Source organism: Melopsittacus undulatus, chromosome 1 (assembly GCF_012275295.1).
Source record: "Melopsittacus undulatus isolate bMelUnd1 chromosome 1, bMelUnd1.mat.Z, whole genome shotgun sequence".
Taxonomy (NCBI): domain Eukaryota; kingdom Metazoa; phylum Chordata; class Aves; order Psittaciformes; family Psittaculidae; genus Melopsittacus; species Melopsittacus undulatus.
The window spans coordinates 122,781,605-122,804,669 of NC_047527.1; the positions used below are offsets into that span (position 1 = coordinate 122,781,605).

General features: G+C 44.0%; 1 protein-coding gene across 3 annotated transcripts in view; it reads left to right on the forward strand.

The window, feature by feature from the left end:
• The first annotated feature begins 16,126 nt into the window (after window positions 1-16,126).
• PPP1R9A (protein phosphatase 1 regulatory subunit 9A) overlaps window positions 16,127-23,065 on the forward strand; it is a 137,013-nt gene continuing 130,074 nt past the window's right edge. For all 3 annotated transcript variants that reach the window (XM_013130001.3, XM_005152917.4, XM_005152918.4), the window contains exon 1: window positions 16,127-17,593. In XM_013130001.3, the coding sequence (XP_012985455.2) occupies window positions 16,127-17,593 (1,467 nt within the window). The remainder of the gene's footprint in view (window positions 17,594-23,065) is intronic.

Genomic DNA, 23,065 nt, shown 5'->3' on the forward strand with positions numbered 1-23,065 from the left:
TTAGTATATTTAAGAAGGTGAAAAGACCTGCACAATAGAAACTGCAGCCAGAGAGAGAAACAGCCCTGCAGACACCAAGATCAATGGAGAAGAAGCTAGAGGTGGTGCTCCAGGTGCCAGAGCAGAGATTCCCCTGCAGTCCCTGGTGCAGACCATAGTGAGGCTGTGCCCCTGCAGCCCACAAAGGTCCACAGCAGAACAGATACCCACCTGGAACCCATGGAAGTTAATAGTGGAGATCTCCACCTGCAGCCTGTAGAGGACCCCACGCTGGAGCAGGGGGATGCCTGAAAGAGGCTGTGACCCTGTGGGAAGTGCGCACTGGAGCAGGCTCCTGGCAGGACCTGTGGCCTCGTGGAGAGAGGAGCCTACACTGGAGCAGGTTTGCTGCTGGAGCAGTTGCTGCAGGACTTGTGGCCCTGTGGGAGACCCACACTGGAGCAGTCTGTTCCTGAAGAACTGCACGCATGTAAGGTTCCCACACTGGAGCAGTCTGTTCCTGAAGGATGCATGCATGAAAGGGCTCTACACTGGAGCAGTCTGTTCCTCAAGGAATGCACCCACAGAAGGGACCTATGCTGGAGCAGTCTGTGTCTGAAGGACTGCACCTGCAAAAGGGACCCACTCTGGAACAGTTCGGGAAGAACTGCAGCCCGTGGGAAGGAGTCACGTTGAAGTAGTTTGTGGAGGACTCTCTGCTGTGGAAGGGACTCCACGCTGGAGTGGGGTAAGAGTGTGAGGAGTACTCCCCTCAGGAGGAAAGAGCAGCAGAAACATCACGTGATTAACTGATCACAGCCCCCATTCCCCATCTCTCTGCACTGCTGTGGGTATAGAAAATCAGGAGTGACACATGGGAAGAAGGGAGAGGTGTGGGGAAGGTGTTTTACAATTCAGTTTTTATTTCTCACTATCTTCCCTGATTTGATTGGTAACAAATCAAACTAATTGCCCCAAGTTGAGTCTGTTTTGCCCCTAATGGTAACTGGTGAGTGATCTCTCCCTGCCCTTATCTCAGCCCGTGAGCCTTTCATTGTATTTTCTCTCCCATGACCAGCTGAGGAGGGGAGTATACAGAGGCTTCGATGGGCACCTGGTGTCTAGCCAGGGTCAACCCACCACATGCAGCACTCCCACATGAGCTCTAGGAAAACTGAGTCCATGACTGTGTTTTGTGAGACATGATTGTACCACTGTGTTAGGCCTTCTTGACCTCTCTAAACAGAAGCCCCAGGGAAAAATGCACTGGTTGCTTCCCCTCCTTGTCTGCTTACCCCTCAGTGGTCCTATGTACCTAACCCTTGTCTGTGTGCATGGGTAAAGAGAGGAAGAGAGAGCAATACTAGGAGCTCTGCTCCGCTTGTATGAGCAAGCTTGTACAAGAGACTCTGTAGTCAAGGGGCATGGAGCTGACCTCCTCCTTGTTTTCTCTGTATAAACATGGCATCCCAATGTGGGAGGTGCAGAAGCTTTTCTCATGCTGCTCTCTGCTCTGTATCCATGCAGAGCAAAGCCACTGCATATGCAGTGGGATGAGATTATGCCACAGGAGGTGCTTAGCAGTTAGCTTTCCCCTGTGGTTTTACTATGAGCTGTGATTAGTTCAACTAAGAAGTAGCAAGCAAAAAGGCAAGTTTCCACACCTACCTACTGAGAAGAAGGTATTGTCTTTTGGTGGGTATTTGCTTATATAATGTATCTATTGACATGGGCACAGCCCACCAGCACAATTCCTGAATTTTATCTATATCCTTTTCCATTCAGTAAGTTTGAGAAGAGTTAAAAACTCATGCAGGATGCTGGTCTGGACTTTGCTGAATTTGTTTGTACAAGCTTGTACAAACAAAGAAATAAGCACAGGAAAATTAGCACCATCTCTGTAGTTTCCTACTGTCTGCCATTGATTACACATACCGAGTCAGCTTTCAAAGTGTACATAGAAGTAATTGTGGCATTGTCCAATATTTAAGACTTCTGCTTTTTTAGCTTCCATGACCTTGTTACTTTATACACTTATTTTTGCACAGGTTGAAATAACAGAATCAATTGCACCTAAATAAGGTATGTAAAATAAATAAATACAAAAATCAATTCCTTTCTCCAGAAGCAACACAGAACAAGCAGTAGTGCATGAGACCTGAACAGTTTTCTAATAACATGGATCTGTACTTTGAGAACATTTTAAGGCAGTATAGTCTGCAACAATTGCTCTTACTTAAAAACCAGTCTCTTTGGTGATGAGTTATGGTCTGCTCTCAGAAGGCAAAAAGTTTAACAAATAGTCTCTTAATCATGCCCAACATTAGCACACTATTTAAAAAATCCAGTTCTCCTCTGGGGCATCTATTATTCTTCTCCAGTTTTGAGCCTTCCATGAAGAACACAGACTGTTCTGTATGTGTCCTCTTTAAAATTTCTTGTGTTACAGATGAATCAGTTAGTGAAGAATTCATGACTCATTCCTACAAAAAAAATCTTGAACTTCCCCACCTATGTGGCCTGAGGATTGTACCCCTACTGACTTATCTCCTAACAAACTTTCTCATTTCTTCAGTAACAAGTTCTTAATCTTCTTTTTGATGTTGTATCCATGAGGACGGCATGATCAAACTCAAGATTTCTAGCTCTGCTGACTGACTACAAGGACAACTGGTATGTATCATGGATAATTCTATATTCTGTGGTACAAGGTATTACAGGTAGTTTCAGTCTGAGAATAGTGTGTATCTCAGTTCTGGTAGTAGTTGCAGATGTTTGGATATTTGATTTCAAGTTTATGCTTTTCAAACTTACTACAAATGTAACAGAAAAGGCAAAAAGCTAAACAAGGCTACATGGTCAGTGATTGCCATTCAGTGCTGAATCAAATGGTTTACATCAATTAAGACAGTTTGAGAGGGAAGGCAGAAGAATGGAGGGGGGCAGAAGGTTTATCTTCTGAAAAGTGCAATGTAGCAGAAGTCAATCTTCACAATAAGTTGATTTGATAGAGCAAAGGTTTTAGTGAAAGAAGGCAGATGAAAATGAAGGTCCCAATCTCGAGATTCGGAATCCCTGAAATTCCTGCTGGCATTGGTTGCCAGACTGCAGACTGGAAGGGTAGAAAGTGCCATGTATGAATGGGAACAGTATAAAACAGTATAAGCTTGTTCATTCTCAAGCTGAGCAATTCTTCTAAAACATCAGTATGAACAGACCCATAAAAATTAAGGGAGGAGTGCAAGTGCATTGCATTACTTGCTCTTAGAGATCATAAAATGCCTTGTCCAGCCTGTCTTTTGATCGTAGTATTTTTTTCTCTTTCTGCTTCCCAGTAATATGTGATGCACATTGTCTTTTGGGGGGATAATTTACTTACCCTTTCATACTACTGCTGAACTTCAGTTTTACTCAACATATTAAAAGAAATGTCCAAGTGGTAATATATACATCTGTGTTTCCCTAAAAATCTCCTTTTGCTTTCACTATTAAACAATATTTCCCATTTTTTTGTTCTACCACCAACAGATAATTCTGCTGGATGTTTAGTAAGTTCACTATTATAGCAGCACTGAAAGCAAGCTTCAGAAAAATAAGTGGTTTGGGCATTTAAGAGCAATAGAAAATGCTCTGTGCAACAATCAGGAAGCTTGCCTAAAACCAGGTAGTTGAGCTGTATGCATGTACTACCCATACTTCTAGCTTTACAGTATAGGTTCAGAGTTCTAAATGTAACTTTCAAACAACTCAATGCTTTCACAGTTTGGGAGGTTTACTGACATTTCCTTTTCCAGTGATCAGAATGATTCAGTATAGTCAGAAAGATGCTCCTCATTCTGTTTATTAGTTCACAATGTTACTGAATATCCCATAATTTTTAAACATAATGAATCCAAGGAAGCTGTAGAATATTTTGATTACTTCATCCTGATAACCCCCAGAATTTCATGCATTGATACAATGTAAATTTACAGTGGTTAAGACAGAATTTAATTCAGTTTTTTCTCTTTGTAATGGAAAAGATTTTATCCTTTTTTTTGTGGGGGGAAGTTGTCTCAGCTGTCCTTTTAAACTTCAGACAGCTAATATACAAGACCAAGCTGGTGTGCCCTGTGTGCTGACAATAAAATGATTCTTACACTGAGAAGTAATGAGAAGATCCTTGTTAACAAATGATCCATCCATGATAATGCTACCATCTGCTGTCTGGGGAGGGGGGAGAGCAATGAAACCCAGATGAAGCAAAATCTCAAACTCCCTTACTTGGTGCATACTCGTCCAGCATTCCACAAATCTTATTCAGGCATCTGGCAGGGACTTGGCAGCTTTGCAGTTGTGGGAAGTGAAAAAATTAACATGGTTAAACTTATGCCTAGCATTCTCTTATTTTTTTACAAAGATAGTAAAATAGTAATGTGGTATCCGTTTGTAGGCATACATCTATGTATAGTTTTAGATGGCCCCTCCAAAGCAGTTACAAATGGCTTAGAACATCATGCATGGGCGAAACTAGAGTGCTACGTGAATTTAGGTTTGATCTAAACTCCCACTCTCTCAGCTGTTTCTGAAGACTTGGTGCACTGTGTTCTTTTTCCCTCTCTGAATGGCATTGTGCATTACCAGTAGTAGCACCATGAGTTACTACTATCTCATGCTATATTAAATATCCACTTTTTTCTTGCAGTGAAATAACAAATTTCTTTGCCTGATAAGATTAGTCTCTTCACTGCCCATATATGCTCTTTTAGAGCAGTTGTGCAAAGCTGATTGAGTAGGCTCTCAAATATAAGAAACTAGAAAAATGCTCTTCTCCTCCTCTTTCACCCTAGTTACTGCCTGTTGTTTCTGGGGTTTTGCCCTTAGTTGTTCCTCTGTGCAACCTGGGAGGAGCACTGCCATACAGGCTCATCATTCCCTTGTTGCTCTGCCTGAGTTGGTTCCCTCCTTTTTCTTCTTTAAAACTTTTTTATCTATTACAATTATGAGACAAGCTGGAGCTCCTGAAGTACAAAGCAAAACTTTATCTACAGCTGGGATTTTGGGCCACAGATTAGATGGTGTCTTTACCATATAACCTACCCCAACTGGAGCCGATGATTTCATGCCTGATAGGAAAGACAGACACGGGAGAGAAGACTTGTGTTCTAGACAGAGCTTCTGTAGAGATATAAATATATGTAACTTTTTTCTTTCTTTTTATTGGATTCTACAGCAAGCCAAGACACTTATGAGCTAGTACATGATGCATTCCAATATTTTATTGTTCGTATGCCATTGCTTGTTAGCCTGGTTTTCATCTTCATAGTCAAGACATTGGGAGAATTCTTGAAGCTGCTTGTAGAGAGGCATGGATGTGCAGCCACCTTATCTTCTTTTTTTTTCAATCATTTTATTCTTTTTTTTTTCAATCATTTTATTCCCTGTCTGAAAATTCCACTACATCCAAAAAAGATAAACAAAACCGGTCAGGTTCCTCCTCATGCACTCCTTACGACTTCCCTCTTCTCAGATCTGACAGGTTGTTGTCAGTTTTGTACCCATCTGCATTTCCTTCTGCCTCCACCTCCTCACCATCTATTCCTAAACACTGTTTTCTCTTTCACGCGGCACAGCATGAAACTAATGCAGACGGCTGGGTAGTAGGTCTACACTAGCTTAGATCTCTGTAATCCTACTTTCCTTCCTTCAGCCTTCAGTCTAGCCCTCTCTCCCCTTCTCTTTACAGTCATTCTTCTTAGATTACAATATAGTGCTTGGAAGAAAGGTTGGTCATTTGTAAGAGGTGTATTACACAGAGCCATGCCAACACAGTACAGAGGAAAAACTACTTATGTGATGTTATTATATAGATTTTACCATAACTGTTAAATTTATGCAAAGCCCTCGGAAAAACAGTTAAAATTCTGCATCCTATTTCTTCTTGGTCCTGCATCCCCTCCAGTTCACTTGTAGAGTCTTGATTTTGGTATGTTTACTTCTCTTAAACTATCAAGCAGCCTCCTTGCAGTGCCTGCTTTTGCTGCTCAGATACTAGCACATACAGACATTTAGGTCCAAGCCCTACTATCAGCTTAAGTGATCTTGTTATTATGCTGAAGTGTGCATGACTCCATGCCTGACTGAATGAAAATGGTCCCCCTTAACAGGGGCACTTGAATAATCAATGGCCCTCTCAGCCCTGAGTGCCATTCATCAGATGCATCCTGGAGCTCTTCAGTCTCTGTCATTTCGTAGTAAAGCTGCAAATGACCAAATCAGACATAACTTGTTTGGTGAAAAAGGATGGATGGTTTGTATGTAAATGTACTTTTCCTTGGTAGCAAGAATCCTGTTTACCTCTGGTTTAGACAGAAGCTTCTTCTGCAGAACCAAGGATCCATTGCCTAAACCCCTTGTGCAGGCCTATTCCAACACTTTCTGATAGAAGTTAGAGAAGCTCTAACTTCTAACTTCTCTAACTTCTAACTTCTCTAGAAGTTCTTCTAGAGATGGGTCACATCCCTTCCGAGAGAGCATGCATCTACTCTGTTATTACCAGAAATATGTATTGCATCAGACTAATCGTAACAGAATGCAGCTTTCCAGAATGCCATCCTTTTTTTTTTTTCTAAGCACAGGAAGTGGAGCTTCTAAATAATGGATATTTTCATTTTCCAGGTATCTTATGTGGATTTAGCCACTGACTTAGTAGTCGGAGTACAAGAGTTTTCCTTTGTCTGATGATGCTCTTTTCATTTGTACTCAAAGAGCTAATGGAACATAACTTTTCAGAACAGTAAAGAAACTCAGTGTTATTTTCCATGCTAAATTATTTCCCAAAAAGGCATTGAAACCACAACTGTGGCACTGCCTCTGTCATCCAACAGCAAGAGCTAAAGAGCTTCTTGTCACTGACCTTGATGTTTGCATTTTAATATTTTTTATATATGTTACATGCTTGAAAGTTTAATATTAGACCACTTATTTGGCATGTAGAGCTGTGCTGTTTCTGTTCTCTGTTCTCCTGGTGGCTTGATGGTTTTTCTTTTGGAAAGATGGCTACCTTATAGCAACTATTCCTGTGTATTTTTGTCTTCGGCAATGGCCTAGATCCTTCCAAAGCTTGTCCCTTCTGCCTCGTGCAATTACTTGTTCTGTTTTAGGCAAATATTTATGTAATTGTATTCCTCTGTAATTCTACACTACTTAATGTAAGTGTTCCTTCCCTATCTTAAAGATGATGTAAACTTGCGGACTTTGATTCATTAATTCTGTTTTGTGTTTCAAGAATAGTTTGGGTTGGAAAGGACCTTAAGATAACCTAGTTCCAACCCCCCTGCCATGGCAGGGATGCCTAACACTAGACCATGTCACACAAGGCTCTGTTCAGCCTGGTATTGAACACCGCCAGGGATGGAGTAGTGTTCTCATTTTTCTTTTCCATGGTGTGATGAAGTGGTCACCCTTCTTGATTTCTCTTTCTCTTTGCACAAGTGCTTTATTGTTAGCACAGAACGCTTATTTATAGACACCTCTAATTGGTAACTTGTATTTCTACAGTGGCATGGTGATGTGGTTTCTATGCTTAGTCAAAAAACACAGCTTTTCCAAAATCACTGAATATTTTTAGCTTGCCTGCGTTCATTATTTGGTGCTATACAGAACACAGTAATTACGTATTTAATGCTTTTATGCACTAAATTAAACTGGCTACCAAATCTAGCTTGAGAGAATTGAGAGGGAGTTTTCACTGAGGGTGTACTAGCAAGACAGTACCTGTAAGGTAGGGGGAAATGCAATCCAAGTATGTGGCAGAGAACCAGAGTATGGGAAACTATGTTTGGTTCTATGCTCTCTAAGTGACAAATTATTGTTTTGATCTAAACACCTGTTTTCTCATTTGTATTTCTTCTAATTACTAGACTTTTTTAAGGAAACAGGAGAAACAAATTTCACTAACATAACTGTAACCAGCCCACATTCATGTTACTGGGAGGACCTGGGACACATACAATGTGAGTTCGAATAGAGGCATATACATCAGCTTCATAGTGGAACAATCCAGACAAACATTTTTCCCACTTGCCAATAGACTGCACACTGCAAAGTACCAATAGGGTGCTGTATTTTGTGAACTTGAGCCTCTCTCTCTCTTTGAGAAGTCACCTGTTGCTGTTTCCAGAATGGCTCCAAAGTGCTTCTGAATTCAAATAGCCAGTCCATTGGAAAAGGGGAAAGCTGAACTTGCTGTCTTCTCTTCAGGGCACAAAACATTACCTGATTTGGCAAGGTAATGATTGCTAAAGTCAGTAATCAGATTTGTGTGTTACATACTGACAGCATTAAATACACTCGTAAGCTCTGACATCAAGTATACTTCTCCCTCTTCTGCCAGTTTTTGTTTGGCTCACTAAGTGTTCTTTAAGAATAACAATGGATATTTACTGCACAAGAAGTACTCTGGGATATTGCTTTTGCACAGGCTGCCAAACCCGATTACTTTCTGTATTCTAGATTCTGACCATTAAGAAAAGAATTCTTTTCAATAGAAAGTAAAATTTGTTAGAATAAGAAAATTTTCTATTAAGAAATTGTATTAATTATTAAATTATTATAAGACTTCGAGCTATCCATTATTTCTGCTTTTCTGGTTTGGAATAGCTGTGTTAGTAATACTTCCAAGACTACATCTTGCTTGTTGATGATGGAAAGGAGAGTTTTCTCATATGTTTTCTACATATGAGACTTGTCTGACGAATGAAGTACACGACAGGTATCATTTACCTTGGAGTATCTTACTCATTCTGTCAAATACTCTGTTTTGCAGAATGTTTCCTAGCAATCTCCCCACCTGAACAGCTTAATATGAAATAGGAGGTTTGCCAGAATTTGACTCTGATTCCTAACAGATTGAACATTTAGCCTTTTCCTTTCCTGTGAGACCGTATATTTTCTGCAGCTATCTGGCATCACTCTAACTAGGTTGATAACTCAAAGTTGTCTACATTGTGCTATCAATTCAGAGTTTAGTGTTGAGGGCTCATGAGAGAAAGCTATGTGAAATACACCTTTTTTTTGACCATTCTTAAGATTTCTAGCTTCTGCTTAAGAATGGATGTGATAGTCCCCTCACTGTAACTGAGAAAAGGCTATTACAAGTCTGAGTTTAGGCCTTCACGGTGCTAATATTTGCCTTTCTGATAAACTACTAGAACATGCAGATTTGTTATCATTATCAGAGATTTTCTTCAGATCTTTCAGGACAAAGTTTTTTTAGCACTATTCTTGAGCTTGCAAGAAGTTTGACACATTCTGTGTAAAACCAGTGCCATCTTCTGAAGGTGCCAAATGAGTGATATTAATGAGCTCTCTTTTTAAACTATTAAAGACTTCCTATAGAAAAGAATTACACGTAACTGCAATCCCAGGTTGCTTATGTTTGAAGCTAAAGGTTATCAGTTTGTCATTACAGCTGTTTGCTGTTTACTTTTAGTCTCCTGCTACTCTGGTACAGGGGAACCCTAGCTTGAACATTCTTCATCTGCCAGAATGTATGTATCTTGTTCAGACAAGATCTTTTTCTTTAAATTGGATTACGTAATAAGAATTCATGGCTGAGTGTTAAAAAAAGAGATCTCAATTCTGTTTATGCTGTGATACGTATAAAGAAGAAAAACCTCCTCCCTGCCAGCGGTTTGGCGGGATAGCAGAGAGAGGCTTTCTTAGCCAAAGATCAGGATAAGTAAATAGTTTCCATTTGTACGTGTACATACAGATATTATCTTGGAAGACTTGAAAGACATTGACAGGAGACACATGATAGAATGACGTTTTTCTTTCGCCTGAGCCATGTTGAAAAACTTGTGTTGCTGCTCTGCTACACAAATAAATCCCTATCTCAAAACCTGAGTGGCTTAGAAGCACAGAAGTGACTCAGAACAACCCCTCAGTGACACCCAAACAGTCACGTTTATCAGTAAATATAATTCACACATCTCAAAATAACAGAAAATCAATTATTCTCAGTGGTGGAGGACTGCCTCAATTTAAAAGATACTAGGTATAATTTGAAGGGATGCTGCCCCATTAAACAGCTCGGGCCTCTCTCCCTGTCATGTGTATCAATTCAGAATTTGAATGGTGGAGCTACACCAGTGCAAGTAAAATAACAGTTGTACTGTACTGTATGTAAATCTTAAGCTGAATAGATTTCTAATTCCCATAAGCTGGGAAGCAGAGTAGTTTTGTAACTTCAGTGAGGTAACTCTGAACTTATGCTAACGTAGTAGGGGCCCTTGGTCTCTTCTCTTCCCTGAAGTATTCTGTGCTGCATTTTGGTGTTGCTCAGGAATTAACAGAAATGTCAATCATGCTTTAGAAGAGCCTAAAAATACTTTCTAGTCAAATAGATTGTCACAGAAATACTGAAAATGTAAAAGGCCACACAAGTCTGATTTCTATACTTAGCTGCAATGGCCACGCTCATGCATGAGGAGTCTCGTCTTGAAAAGTGACATATCAATCAAAACAAAAAATTAATATAATAGTCCTTGAGATTATAATAATATTCTTTAACACAGGATCTGAGAAAATGAGGATGTAAATTGAAAAATTTTCTGTGATTAGTAAGTTTGAGTATCTTTGATGTTAGTGGCCAAAGCTGAACCTGTATCAAAGCTGGGCATTGTCTGCTTGAACATCTATACAGTCTACTTAAAACGCATTTAAGGAGGACATAAATGTATATTACAAGGATGAGGGGAAATGGCTTTAAACTGTCAGAGGATAGACTTAAATTAGACATTAGAAAGAAATTCTTTAGTATGAGGGTGATGAGGCTGTGGCACAGGTTGCCCAGAGAAGCTGTGGCTGCTACATCCCTGGCAGTGGTCAAGGATGGGGTTTTGAGCAACTTGATCTAGTAGAAGGTGTCCCTGCCCATGGCAGGGGGTTTGGAACTGGATGAGCTTTAAGGTCCATTCTAATCCAAAACATTCTGTGATTTTGTGATTATCTCTCATTGTGGAAAACTTGAGATTCCTTGTGTACTTCATCTGTCACTATCAGCGAGCCATTTCATTGCCTTACTTTCTACTGAAGTATAATATTCTGCTATGAAATGATACAAATGTTTTCTTGGGTACTGTTTAAAATATAAATTATGGGTTAAAATGGCCACTTTGTTTGCAAAATTTCTGTTAGAAAAAGGATTTCATGTTTCTGGCTCTCGTTCTGTAGATATGGTAGTGGATACTTTCCTAATTAACTTTACATAATTGGATGTGAATTAGCCTCTTTAAAATTGCTTCAGTTGTTTCACAGATTATTTAATGTTTGCTTGTGCCCCTTTTGCTTGCGTATCAACCAAACCACACAGCTTGGTGTCATCGGCAAACTTGCCTAGGGCGCACTCAATCCCACTGTCTATGTCACCGACAAAGATGTTGGACAAGACCGCGGTCCCAACACCAATCCCTGAGGGACACTATTCGCTACTGGTCTCCAGCCAGACATTGAGCCATTGACCATAACTCTTTGCATGCGGCCATCCAACCAGTTCTTTATCTACCGAGTGGTCCACCTATCAAATTGATGTCTCTCCAATTTAGAGACAAGGATGTCTTGTGGGACAGTGTCGAATGCTCTGCACAAATCCAGGTAGATGACATCAACTGCTCTGCCCCAACTGCTCTACCCCTGTCCATCAGTTCCATAGCCCCATCACAGAAGGCCACCAAATCGGTCAGGCAGGATTTCCCCTTAGTGAAGCCATGCTGGCTGTCACCAAGCACCTTGTTGTTTTTCATATGCCCTAGCATGCCTTCCAGGAGAATCTGCTCCAAGATTTTGCCAGGCACAGAGGGACCTTGACACACTTGTGAGGTGGGCTGATGCCAACCTTATGAATTTCAACCAAGCCAAGTGCAAGGTCCTACACCTGGGTCGGAGCAATCCCAGGCACAGCTACAGGTTGGGCAGAGAAGAGATTCAGAGCAGCCCTGTGGAGAAGGACTTGGTGTTGGTCGATGAGAAAATGAACATGAGCTGGCTTCAGTGTGTGCTTGCAGCCCAGAAAGTCAACTGTATCCTGGGCTGCATCAAAAGGAGCATGACAGGCAGGTCAAATGAGGTGATCCTGCCCCTCTACTCTGCTCTAGTGAGACCTCACTTGGTGTACTGTGTGCAGTTCTGGTGCCCTCAACATAAAAAGGACATGGAGCTGTTAGCACAAGTGTAGAGGAGGGCCACGAGGATGATGAGGGGACTGGAGCACCTCCTGTATGAAGACAGGCTGAGAAAGTTGGGGCTGTTCAGCCTGGAGAAGAGAAGGCTGCATGGAGACCTCATAGCAGCCTGCCAGTATCTGAAGGAGGCCCATAAGGATGCTGGAGAGGGATTCTTCATTAGGGACTGTAATGATAGGACAACAGGCTTAAACTTAAACAGGGGAAGTTTAGGTTGGATATAAGGAAGAAAGTCTTTACTGTGCAGGTGATGAAGCACTGAATGGGTTGCCCAGGGAAGATGCCCAGCTCCATCCCTGGCAGTGTTCAAGGCTGGGTTGAACAGAGCCTTGGGTGACATGGTTTAGTGTGAGGTGTCCCTGCCTGTGGCAGGGGGGTTGGAACTAGATGATCCTAAGGTCCTTTCCAACCCTAACTATTCTATGGTTCTATGTGAATTATAAAATTCTCTGCTACACACCTGTTACAAGCTAAGCTCTTTAGCCACCCTGCATGCTTAGCCTAATTTCACAAAGGAAATAGAATGTTTGAATTTCTGCTTTATGTCTCTTTTCTTCAATGACACTTGAAGTTCTCTTATCTATTTTTATCGCCAGAAGTCAAGCAGCTCTCTGAATGTTCTACACTCTGATACAATCCAGTTCCACATCTACAGAACCACAGACCAGTCGAAAGGCACTGCCACGGACGCTGGGCCTCAGATCTGGTGTGTCATCTTATGTTTCGAATTTAATAGGGAATGTCCTGGATAGTAGCAATATTTTTAGTCCTTGTATGGGGAATCACCTGCAGGACTTCTCACTGCAGTCAGCTGGGAAGCAGCATTCCATCTTTGTTCTGCTTTGGGAAAAAGTTGCAGAGGGGGAGGTTTCTGCAACTGCTTTTGAATCTTGGGGGCTGCCTGTACCGTTGCTCATTATACACATCCTCCAATCACCTTTTCTCCTGACATGGCATGGCAGTGCTCAGCAGCCCACAGGGCACCCCAAATCCCCCTGTGATCCTCTTCTACCCCTGTCCTCTGCTGGTGACAGCCTGTGTAGAGACTGTGCCCCTGTCCAGGACAGGTGTTCTGCTGCAGTGGGAAATGTGCTCTAGGAACATGCTTGCTCTGTTCCTGGCATCCTGTGCAGGTATTCATCAAAATGCTGGGGTCTGGTCTGCTGTACAAGGTTTGCTGTTTGCCTGTCAGTATTAATGTGCTGCTTATTTAAGCTTTATTGAGGCAGAGTTTGAGCTGCATACCCTTGGAGCAAATTAGATTAACCAGACACTGACACCTGCGAACACTTGGAGTAATGTCTAGTACTTATGCTTCAGCCGCATTAAAACTAATGAAGTAAGCTTGTGAACCTATACACCTAATGTCTTTATTTGCAGTCACGACTGTTTTCATTCTGTGTGAATAATGATTAGTCTTTAGAGTTTGCAGCATACATCCCCAGGCCATTTTCTGGGTATTTATGCAATTAGTTTAATGAACTTTGCTGAGGAGCTGCTATGTGATTAACAGTCATTACCTTCTCGCATTGCCAATTTCACAAATCACCTAGAGATTTCATGTTCTGCAATTAAGTTTTTTTATTTACCGCATCAAGCCAAAGCATTTTTGTGGCGAACTCGCCCAGTTAAGGAACAATGAAGGCTTTCCGGTGGTGGTTGTACGCTGGGGCCAGTCCCCTGTCGCTCTCCGGCCCTGTCAGCAACCGCGGAACCGGGTTTGCTCCGGGAGCTGCTCAGCGGGTTACCCGAGGTCGCTACCAGCCCGATAACCTCCCACGTGGGCCGTGTTAAACGCCCGAACACTGAGGGCGGGAATACGCCGTGTCCAAGCCGCACCGAGCTCTCGGCGCGCCCTGCGCTGCGGGGCTCCTGCCGCGGGAAGCAGCGGGGCCCGCTGACCCCCTACCCGCTGCCCTCCTCGGCAACGGGCAGGAGCCCAGCCGGGCAGGTCCTCAGGGCTCAGGCTGCAAACACGCGTTCCCGGGGGCTCGGCGCTGGCACGGCGGTGGCGCTGGGCGGGTGAGCCCGCCGCCCGAGCGTGCAGGCGGTGTGGCTGTGGCCGAGCCCGGCCTCCGCCGCTCGGCGGTAACCGCCCGGGGCCGGACTGCAGCGGGAGCTGGGCTCGCCGCCTCCCCCGCCGCCCGCCCTCGCTCCCCTCCCCCGGCGGAACGAACCACTGCGGCTCGCCGAGGAGGTGAGGCACCTGTCACTCGCCGGCGGCGGCGGCGGGCGGCCCCAAGGCGGGCGGCGGCGGCGGCTCGGGGCGCGTCCCACGGCGCGGGGGGCGCGGCGGCCGCGGCGCGGCGGAGGGGAGGGCGGCGGGCGGGAGTGCGGCTGCGGCGGGGCGCGGCGGCTCTCCTCCCCCGCGCTGCCGCCGCGGGTGTGCGCGCGGAGCCGCGTCGGTGCCCCGGCCGCCGCCGTTGCTGGTGCCGCTGCCTGCAATGGCGTTGAGGCGCCGCGGCGGTCGGTGCCTCCTGTCAGGCGGGCGGCGGCAGCAGCGGCCGTTCTCCACAGAGGCGCCGGGCCGCCGCGGGCCGGAGGAGGAGCGGGGTCAGCGCTGAGGCGGGGAGGCTGTGGGAGCCCCCGCGGCTCTCGGCCGGGTAAGGCGGCGTGCGCGCTCGGCGGGAGCGGCGCCGGGCTCGGCGGGGAAGCAGCCCTGCCTGTCACCGGGCTTTTGTTTCCCGGGCCCCGGCCGCGCGGGGGCGATAGGCGCCTGCCAGGGCTCTGCCCCACCGCAAGGTGCTGCCGGCCGGGGCCCCAAGGCTCCAGCCCCACGGGCGGCACAGCCGCGGACCAGCCGCCGCCCGCGCTCGGGGGAAGTTTATGTCTTCCTGCACGGCGGGCAGGAGCGGCAGCGGCTGTCGCGTGGCCTCGGCCCTTGCCCGCAGCGATCGGCGCCCCCCGCTCGGGCAGGGGCTGCGGGACGGGCTCTGGGGGTGCGCGAGGCGGCTGCGGCGGCGTCCCCTGCGCCGGGGCAAGCACCGCGTGGAGCGGCGCCCGGAATGAGGCGTCCCCAGGGCGGCGGCGGCTGGGGAGGAGGAACGGGCAGGAAGGGAGAGCGGTTCGGATCGCAGTGAGACCCGCGCTGCTCCTGCCGGGGCCGCGGAGCTCGGGCACGGCGGGCCGGGAGCGGACCCAGCGGCTGGCGCCGCTTCTGCAGCCCCTCCTTAGGCACCCCAGGCTCCTCCAGGTGCTGAAACCGCTGCCAGTGTCGAGGGGCAACTTTATCTAACGGAATTTCGCTCCCTTTACCGTGTCAGCCGCGGGTGTTAACTTCGGGTGCATTTTCTCTTATTCCCCTCGAGCTGCTGTTTGATTTGCCTTTTCTAAATATATCATGTTTGATGGTATTTCTGATGGTTCATCTGCGGGAGCAGGGGTTGTCTTGCAGTGCCTTCGTTTGTCTCGTCACATTGCCTTTCCTTTGCGTGCATGTTTGTGGCATCATATGGTAGTTTGTGAAGGGTAAGATGCGATAATCCGTACTTGCGCTATGGAATATTATACATCGCAAGTTATGCAACAGTCGGTTTGAGAAAGTTTGTAATGACAGGTTTTTGTGTGTCTGTGCAGTGTTAGCTTCTATTTATTTTTTTATTTTTATTATAAATGTGTAAAATAATGGTAAATGGAGACAATGGCTTAGACTTTGAGATGTAAGAGTACCTGACATGATTCAGAAAACCCTCCCTTCTATTGCAGGTTAAATCCGTTCTTGTTCTTGAGAGTCCTCGGTTGTGCTGCCTGGTCAGAACTGACCACATGCATTTAGATCTTTACCTCCAGATCTTCTGTCAAGTGTGGCCCTGCTGAAGGGCAGTGCCCCCTGAGGCACTCCTCAGGCAGCATCACAGCTGAGAGACCACTAAGAGCAGTACCACAGAAACTATGTGAGCTGGTTTTGCACTCCTGGAGTAACCATGATGAAAACGGAGTCTTCAGGGGAAAGATCAACCCTCCGAAGTGCCTCTCCTCATAGGAACGCTTACAGAACTGAGTTCCAGGCGCTGAAAAGCACCTTTGACAAACCGAAATCAGATGGAGAACAGAAAGCGAAAGAGGAAGGAGAGGCCTCACAGAGCAGGGGAAGGAAATATGGCTCAAATGTCAATAGGATTAAGAACTTATTTATGCAGATGGGCATGGAGCCCACTGAAAGTGCTGGGGTTACCCCTAAAACCAGAGGAAAGGGTGGTCCTCCATCACCTCAAAGACGAATTAGGCCCAAAGAATTTGTAGAAAAAGCTGATGGTTCAATTGTAAAGTTGGAATCGTCTGTCTCGGAAAGGATCAGTAGGTTTGATACAATCCATGATGGTCCTTCCTATTCCAAGTTTACTGAAACTCGGAAGATGTTTGAGCGAAACGCTCATGAAACTGGACACTCCAATCGCTACTCCCCAAAGAAAGATAAAGTTGTTTCCAACGAGCTTCCAGATGAGTGGTGCAGTGCCAAGTCTCACAGGGGCAGCACCGATTCACTGGACAGCCTTAGCCCAAGGACAGAGACTGTCTCTCCAACCGTGAGTCAGCTCAGTGCGGTTTTTGAGAACACTGACTCACACAACGTGATCGTTGTAGAGAAGTCAGAGAACAACGAAGAGTACTCTGTAACTGGTCACTATCCGCTCAACCTCTCCTCCACTGTGGCAAATATCTCCTCCCCTGTTGCAAACCTTGAGGGCTTCAGTCCTTTGAAAGATGCCAGCACGTGGTCTCCCCCAGCCAAACAGGGTACAGGTGGGATGTCTGCTGAGAACTCTCAGCAGAATAGCGTGTCTTCAGCACTGAGACAGAAGACTTCCACAGGCACTTCAGCAGGTTCAAAAACAAGCGAAGAGATAAAGAAGAGTACAGAGGCAAGTACTGATGCTGTTGAGAGCTCTGGAACGAGTCAACAGGAACTGGTCAACGTGCTTGACAGTGAAAGATCGATGGACAGCTGTGCTAGGAGCAAGTCAAAAACAGAGGCAGAGGTTTTATTGCAACAAAAAGAGCAGTTGGAACATGCCGAGGGTGTCTTGAATAGATCTGAAGCTTCAGAACTACCAAGAAATGTAGCTTTAGGTGGTGATTTTGCCACAGATGCAGTTTCAGATGCTACCGAGTCCCATTATGATGAGGCAAGTGAAAAAGAAGTGCATGAAGATGTGAATAATTTTCAGAGTTCCCACGTGTACATGCACTCTGACTACAATGTATACCGGGTACGATCGAGATATAACTCTGACTGGGGAGAGACAGGTACAGAACAGGATGACCAGGATGACAGTGATGAAAATAACTGTTATGAACCTGATATGGAATATTCTGAAATTAATGGATTGCCAGATGAAGATGAAATCCCAGCCAACAGGAAGATACAGTTTAGCCGTGCTCCAATTAAGGTAAAGTTTCCTTTCTTTTTCTGCAGTTGGGTTCATTTCTGAATGCCACTTTATTTGAAGTACATCTTGACAGCTGATCTAGGCTCTGAAAAGATTGCAGAAGATCTTTTGATATGCGTTTTTGTTACAGTCGGCAAGCATCATCTTAAACGAAGTAGGGAAGCTGAGCTCTGATGAGCTTGTGTCGTTTCCCAGACTGCTTGATGGCTGACTAAGCCAGCAGAAATTGAGAATGACAGCTGGGTTTGTGAAGTTGGACAATTTTAACATGCATGTTTTGACTTATGTGACTGAACTGTAACCACATGGTGGAATGTGGAAGTGGGTATCTGGTGGACTTTGTGCTGTTTGGTTTTTCCATTTGAAATAACAGCTTCTGTAGATCAGATGGCTTTTCTTCAGCTTTCATCAGATGTTCTTTAAAGTCCCTGCATTTAAACACCGTGTCATGAAATACAGTGTGGTCCTGTCTCGCTAGTAGAGGGCTGTTAATATTCTGTGTCTGAATTAGTATAATCTTTTATAGTAGCACAGTCACTTTTTTAAAACTTTCAAACATTAATATATGTATATTTAATATATCTCAGTGCTACAGAAAGACAGAAGCCAGTTGATTGAAATACCTAATGAAGGTTGAGTTTCTCTTAGAATTTTTATTGGTTTGGTTTCAAGTACATTCACATTGCAGCTAAGAATGTTTTCTCAAGTAATTTCAGTTCAGGAAGGAATGGCTAGTCATGTTTTGTTGTAGCAGCTTTTCATTGCTGAGTTTCAGGGTTAAGTATAAAAGCGTTTTACTTCCAAGCTGGTTTTAGAGCATATGGTCTCAAATGGACAATTGAGAAGATAGTAATTTTTCCAGAAATGGCTCTTGAAACAGCCATATGTGATGGAGTACTTGAAATCTAAACATTTTAAAATTAAAAATATGTAATTGAAATTAACTTTATTTTCATTGTGGGAGTTTAGCAACTTGAAGTAACGTGATACACAAAATGTACATTTACACCACCTGTGTTTTAAGTTAGGGAAAGATGTCTATTTCTATTAGGAAATTCTCATCTGAATGAAGCAACCAGGTTTTCACATCTGCTTGTTGAGGGCTGGAGGGAGGGGAACGGCCTTGTGTTCTTCATGCTTTGAAAAGACCATTTTTTTCACTGAAACAAAATATTCCAAGCTAAGAAAACGGGTTTCTTAAATTTTGTTCTGTTAATATTTTTATTCAGGCTTGCATCATGCAATAAAAATTCTAACTGTGTTTGTGCTCCCTCTAGATTATTCCCATTATGGGGGAAACTAGCTGGTATTCTCTGGGTTTGGCTCGAGTATTTTTTGAGATGAAGTAGAGAAAACTTTTATTACAAAGGATTATAGAAGTTTGTGTCCCTCTCCTCTGCCTTCTCCCTCAGGCTGTACTAACAGACAAGATGATGTTCTCTCTTCTGAAAGATCTACCAATTATGTGCAGAGGTTTGTTGTATTGTATTTATTATGGTTCCAACAGATAAGAATCCAGAAAGTGACTCCACTGATTTTATTCTTGGGATGGTTGGATTTTTCTGCTGTTTCTGTTTTGAAAGAGCTAACAGTGACATCCCTACTTCAGTATATTGCTGTCATCTGTCTGAATCATGCTGTCATGCCAAGTGCTATAATAGTATTCTCTCAATTATTTAGTTATACAATTTTTCTTTTCTTCTCAAGTTTTTCATGCTATGTTCATTTCAGATTATATATTATCAAGTAATAATAACAGTCCATCAGGAAAATGCTCTAGAAGTCGTTTGTGTAAATAGTAAAAGAGTACATTTGTCATGGTTTTAAGCATAAAGCGCTCTTAACAAGCTTATCCAAAGTAAAAGAGTCGTTGCTTTAATTATTTTAGCATCTTTATTGTACATAGGAAGAAAACAGAATAAAAGCCACATTGTGAGAGAACAGTGTAGGAGGGGTTGGGAGGCTTGGGAGATCCCCTGCTTTTGTCCTCGGTGCCTCCAATGTACACAATCTGTTAGTTCTGTGGGGAAACAGAAGTGAGACCATGTGGAAGGAAGGCTTGCACTGGGAGGAAGAAGTGCAGCCAAAGGCGTGGAAAGTGAAAAGCTGCTTCTGGAGCCTCCCTCCCTTTCCTCCACAGCATTCTGGAGTTCCCTCAGCAGTGCCAAGCACTGTAGGCCTGGGCAGGCCACCACTGGCATCAGGTCACTGCCTGGCTGTGCTGCTGTGGGCAGGGACCTGGAAGGAGAATCCCCCAGTGTGTCCCCGGCAGCTTGCAAGTCTCTCTGCTCCCGTGTTGCCTTTGGGACAGCACTGCCAGTTTGGCACACTGCTGGGAGGTCATCAGACAGCTCTGGCAAGCGGTTTGTGCCTGGCAGATTGGTATCGGTGAGCAGTGCAGGGGGCAAGGGGGCTTGTGTTTTGTCCCCTCAGGCAGTGCTAGTGGGTGAACTTACCCAGTTGCTCCTTCTACCCATCTCTTACATAGGGATGATGCTTGCGAGGTGAATAGGCTGCAACTGTTTAAACATTTTTCTGTTCTAGGTAATTTTGTGTGTTAGTGGGCAAAAAGCGGTTTCATTAATACATTGCTAACGTCATGCATACTGTGACAAGGAGGAAGGACAATACAGAGAAATGTAGGAGTATTTTGCGTACCATTGAAAAGTGATTTGCTTTTGTTAAAATGAAGCAGTTTGCACTTAATGACTCTGCTAGATAGTGCTGCAGAAAGTCCAACCCAGACTCTAGATGTTTAGTGCTAATTTCATGGTATCATACATCCATTCTCTTCCTACAGTTGAGCTCTTAGATAATGAACAAAATTGGCATTTGAATGTGTAACCTGTGAGGTGAGTGGGTAGTTATTGCCACAGAGTCATTACTTGAAGGTCTTAACAGGTTTCACTAAACACCTTTGAGCTGTTTTTCCAGGGGATTTTTTAGGTAGGCATGTAAAGAGTAAACAAGAAGAGTGCTGAGACTGAAGGGCAAAGAGGTTGCAGTTACCCCCAAGGGTAATCCTTTCTGTCCCTTTAGGGGAAGTACTGTGGACTATGAGAAGTAAAAACGTATAGGCAAAAAGATGAATAAATAAAATTTTACTCATCAAACTGGAAAAGATTGAATTCTGTTCATCTCCCAAGCAGGAAAAAGACCCAGTTATTGAGGAACTTACTATAGGGAGAAAGGCTCAAGTCAATAAATGATGGAAATTATATTCTGTTACAGTCTGTAATTTCACTATCACAAATCCCATGCTCCATGGGCCATTTACTCTGTTCTGGGATTATGGGCTCTGTTTGCTGATTGCATCTCTGTTGAAAGTCCCTTTAGGAGTAGGTGGCTGCTCAGGGACCACTGCAGGCTTGGAGAGCTTTGAGGTATTTGGAGTGTGGCATAGCTGATGTGAGCAGTTGTGCGTGTTTGGGAAGATAAAGTCAGCTTGGCAGTATTCAATAAAACATAGCCTAAAAGGGCCTAAGAGTTGGTGCTGTTAGTGACAGTGGGCATGAGTGCGTTGCTGAACTAGGTATGTGCACATTGATAGAGCAGTTGATATGAGGGTTGTATAGAGGCCTTCATCAGCATCAGCCTGTTACAGTGCTTCTGCTCAGGGGCAGAACTGAAACTTCCCAAGGCAAGTGGAAGAAGTTAAAAATTTAAGTAAATGTGATGAGGAAAAAAAATTGCCCACTTTTGTCAGGGTTTCTTTTCTACAAAGAAAATAAGGAGACAAAAAGAACCCCTGAGGGTTGGGTTCTATGCTCCTTCCCAAACATTGTGGGCTAATTGGACAAGGTTTGCTAGTAGTGCAGAATTCATTCATTCATGGCTTTCTACACTCTAGCAAATGGAAATTGATTGTTCAAATCATAGTCCTTTTTGAGCTCTGCTTCCTCTATCCTGGATAGATTTGGAATGGAGGTATAATGTGCACCTCTTCTCTCTCCAGATCCTTAATGTCTGATATATTGAGAGCTGGTGGCTGTGTCTGTGCTTAGTGCCCTATTTCTGGCACCTGGTACACAGGTTAAACCATTTAAAGCTGTTAGCAGCGATTTTGTCTCCTGCTGAGCCTCCTTTTGTGACCTTCTGCTCTGCTGACTTGGCTGTACCTGGCTGAGGGGTTGGATAGTATGAGATAGACCTTATGACAGACAGCAGGTGACTTGTGGTGCAGTGAGGGGTTTTAGCCCAGGCTGCTGCTGCAGTTTTCAGGGTTCCATAAAGCTTCTTTCGGGTGCAGTGCTGGTGAAGGGACCTCTCTGCAGGCCTCTTTGGGTTTTGGGGTAGGTGGGAGAAAGGGTAACAGGAATGGAGGGAATAGAGCAAATGGCTCTTCCATGCTTCAGCCAACTCCGTGCAAAGGGATTATGATCACCAGTGCCTGTGCCTCGTATGTTCTTCCTCTGTTTTGTCATGTAGGATGACTGAATCTTAAACACTAAGACACCTCAGTTTTCCTGATCGTATTTTGTTCAAATGGTCTTCAGGAACTGGAATTTGTGCTTCTCTCTCTCTTTAATAAAGAGAGCCTTTGAAGAGGTTTTACAAGGAGTGGCGTGACTGTAGTGTGAAATAGGAATTGCATTTGTATTTAATGGTTATTTTGAAATATCTTATGAACTACATGGTGATTACTTTAAATAAAAGAATCAGTTCAAGGAGCAAGTCTTTATTTTAGTTATTCCTCATTTCTCTCACTAAAATGTACTCAGGAATGTAAATGGTGGCAAAAAAAGAATCTGGAACAGTCTTGACATTGTAATAACTCTGGAAATTTCCACTCTAAAATATTATTATTGTCAGCTAAGTATCAAAATAAAGTATTCTGGAAACATTTTCAAGTTTTAGTGCTGCAAAAGAAAGTATTTCTTTGCCTGGTTCAATAGTTAGTATGGTATTTACCTGTTGTTAAAATGTTGGCAAACCATTTTGCATCGCAGAAGTCATACGTGAAGGTTACTCATCTGCAAACACTGTACAGGTCCCTGGCTCCAAACTTGCCACCCCTTCCAATTGTGTTTTACTTAAGTGAATATGGAGTTGGATTTAGATAAGCTCCAGATCTCCCTTTCAACCTCAGTGGCCCATGAATCTGTAAAAAAAGTAGTCCCAGAGGGTGTTAGGACACTTGCCAAAGGCAGATGCAGCAGACAGGACTTGCAAAAAGATCTGGAGGATTTAAAGTGATTACAGAATATGAGAAATTTATCCACTTTTGAATGGTCAATTAAGAAACCTTGCAGATCAAGAAAGATGTGTAGCTTCTTTCTGAAGTATTTGCTTTTACTCGAGTGTCTGAGCTTTGTTTGCAATATTAGGAGTGGATGGTAATTTTGGCTAAAGCATCAAGGCATCAAATAGGCTTAGGCTCTGTCTCCTGGAGTGTTGAATAAATTATTAAACCTTTGTGCTGATATTTGCATTCTGTAAAATGGGCAGCAAATTGGTAATTAATTCCATTAA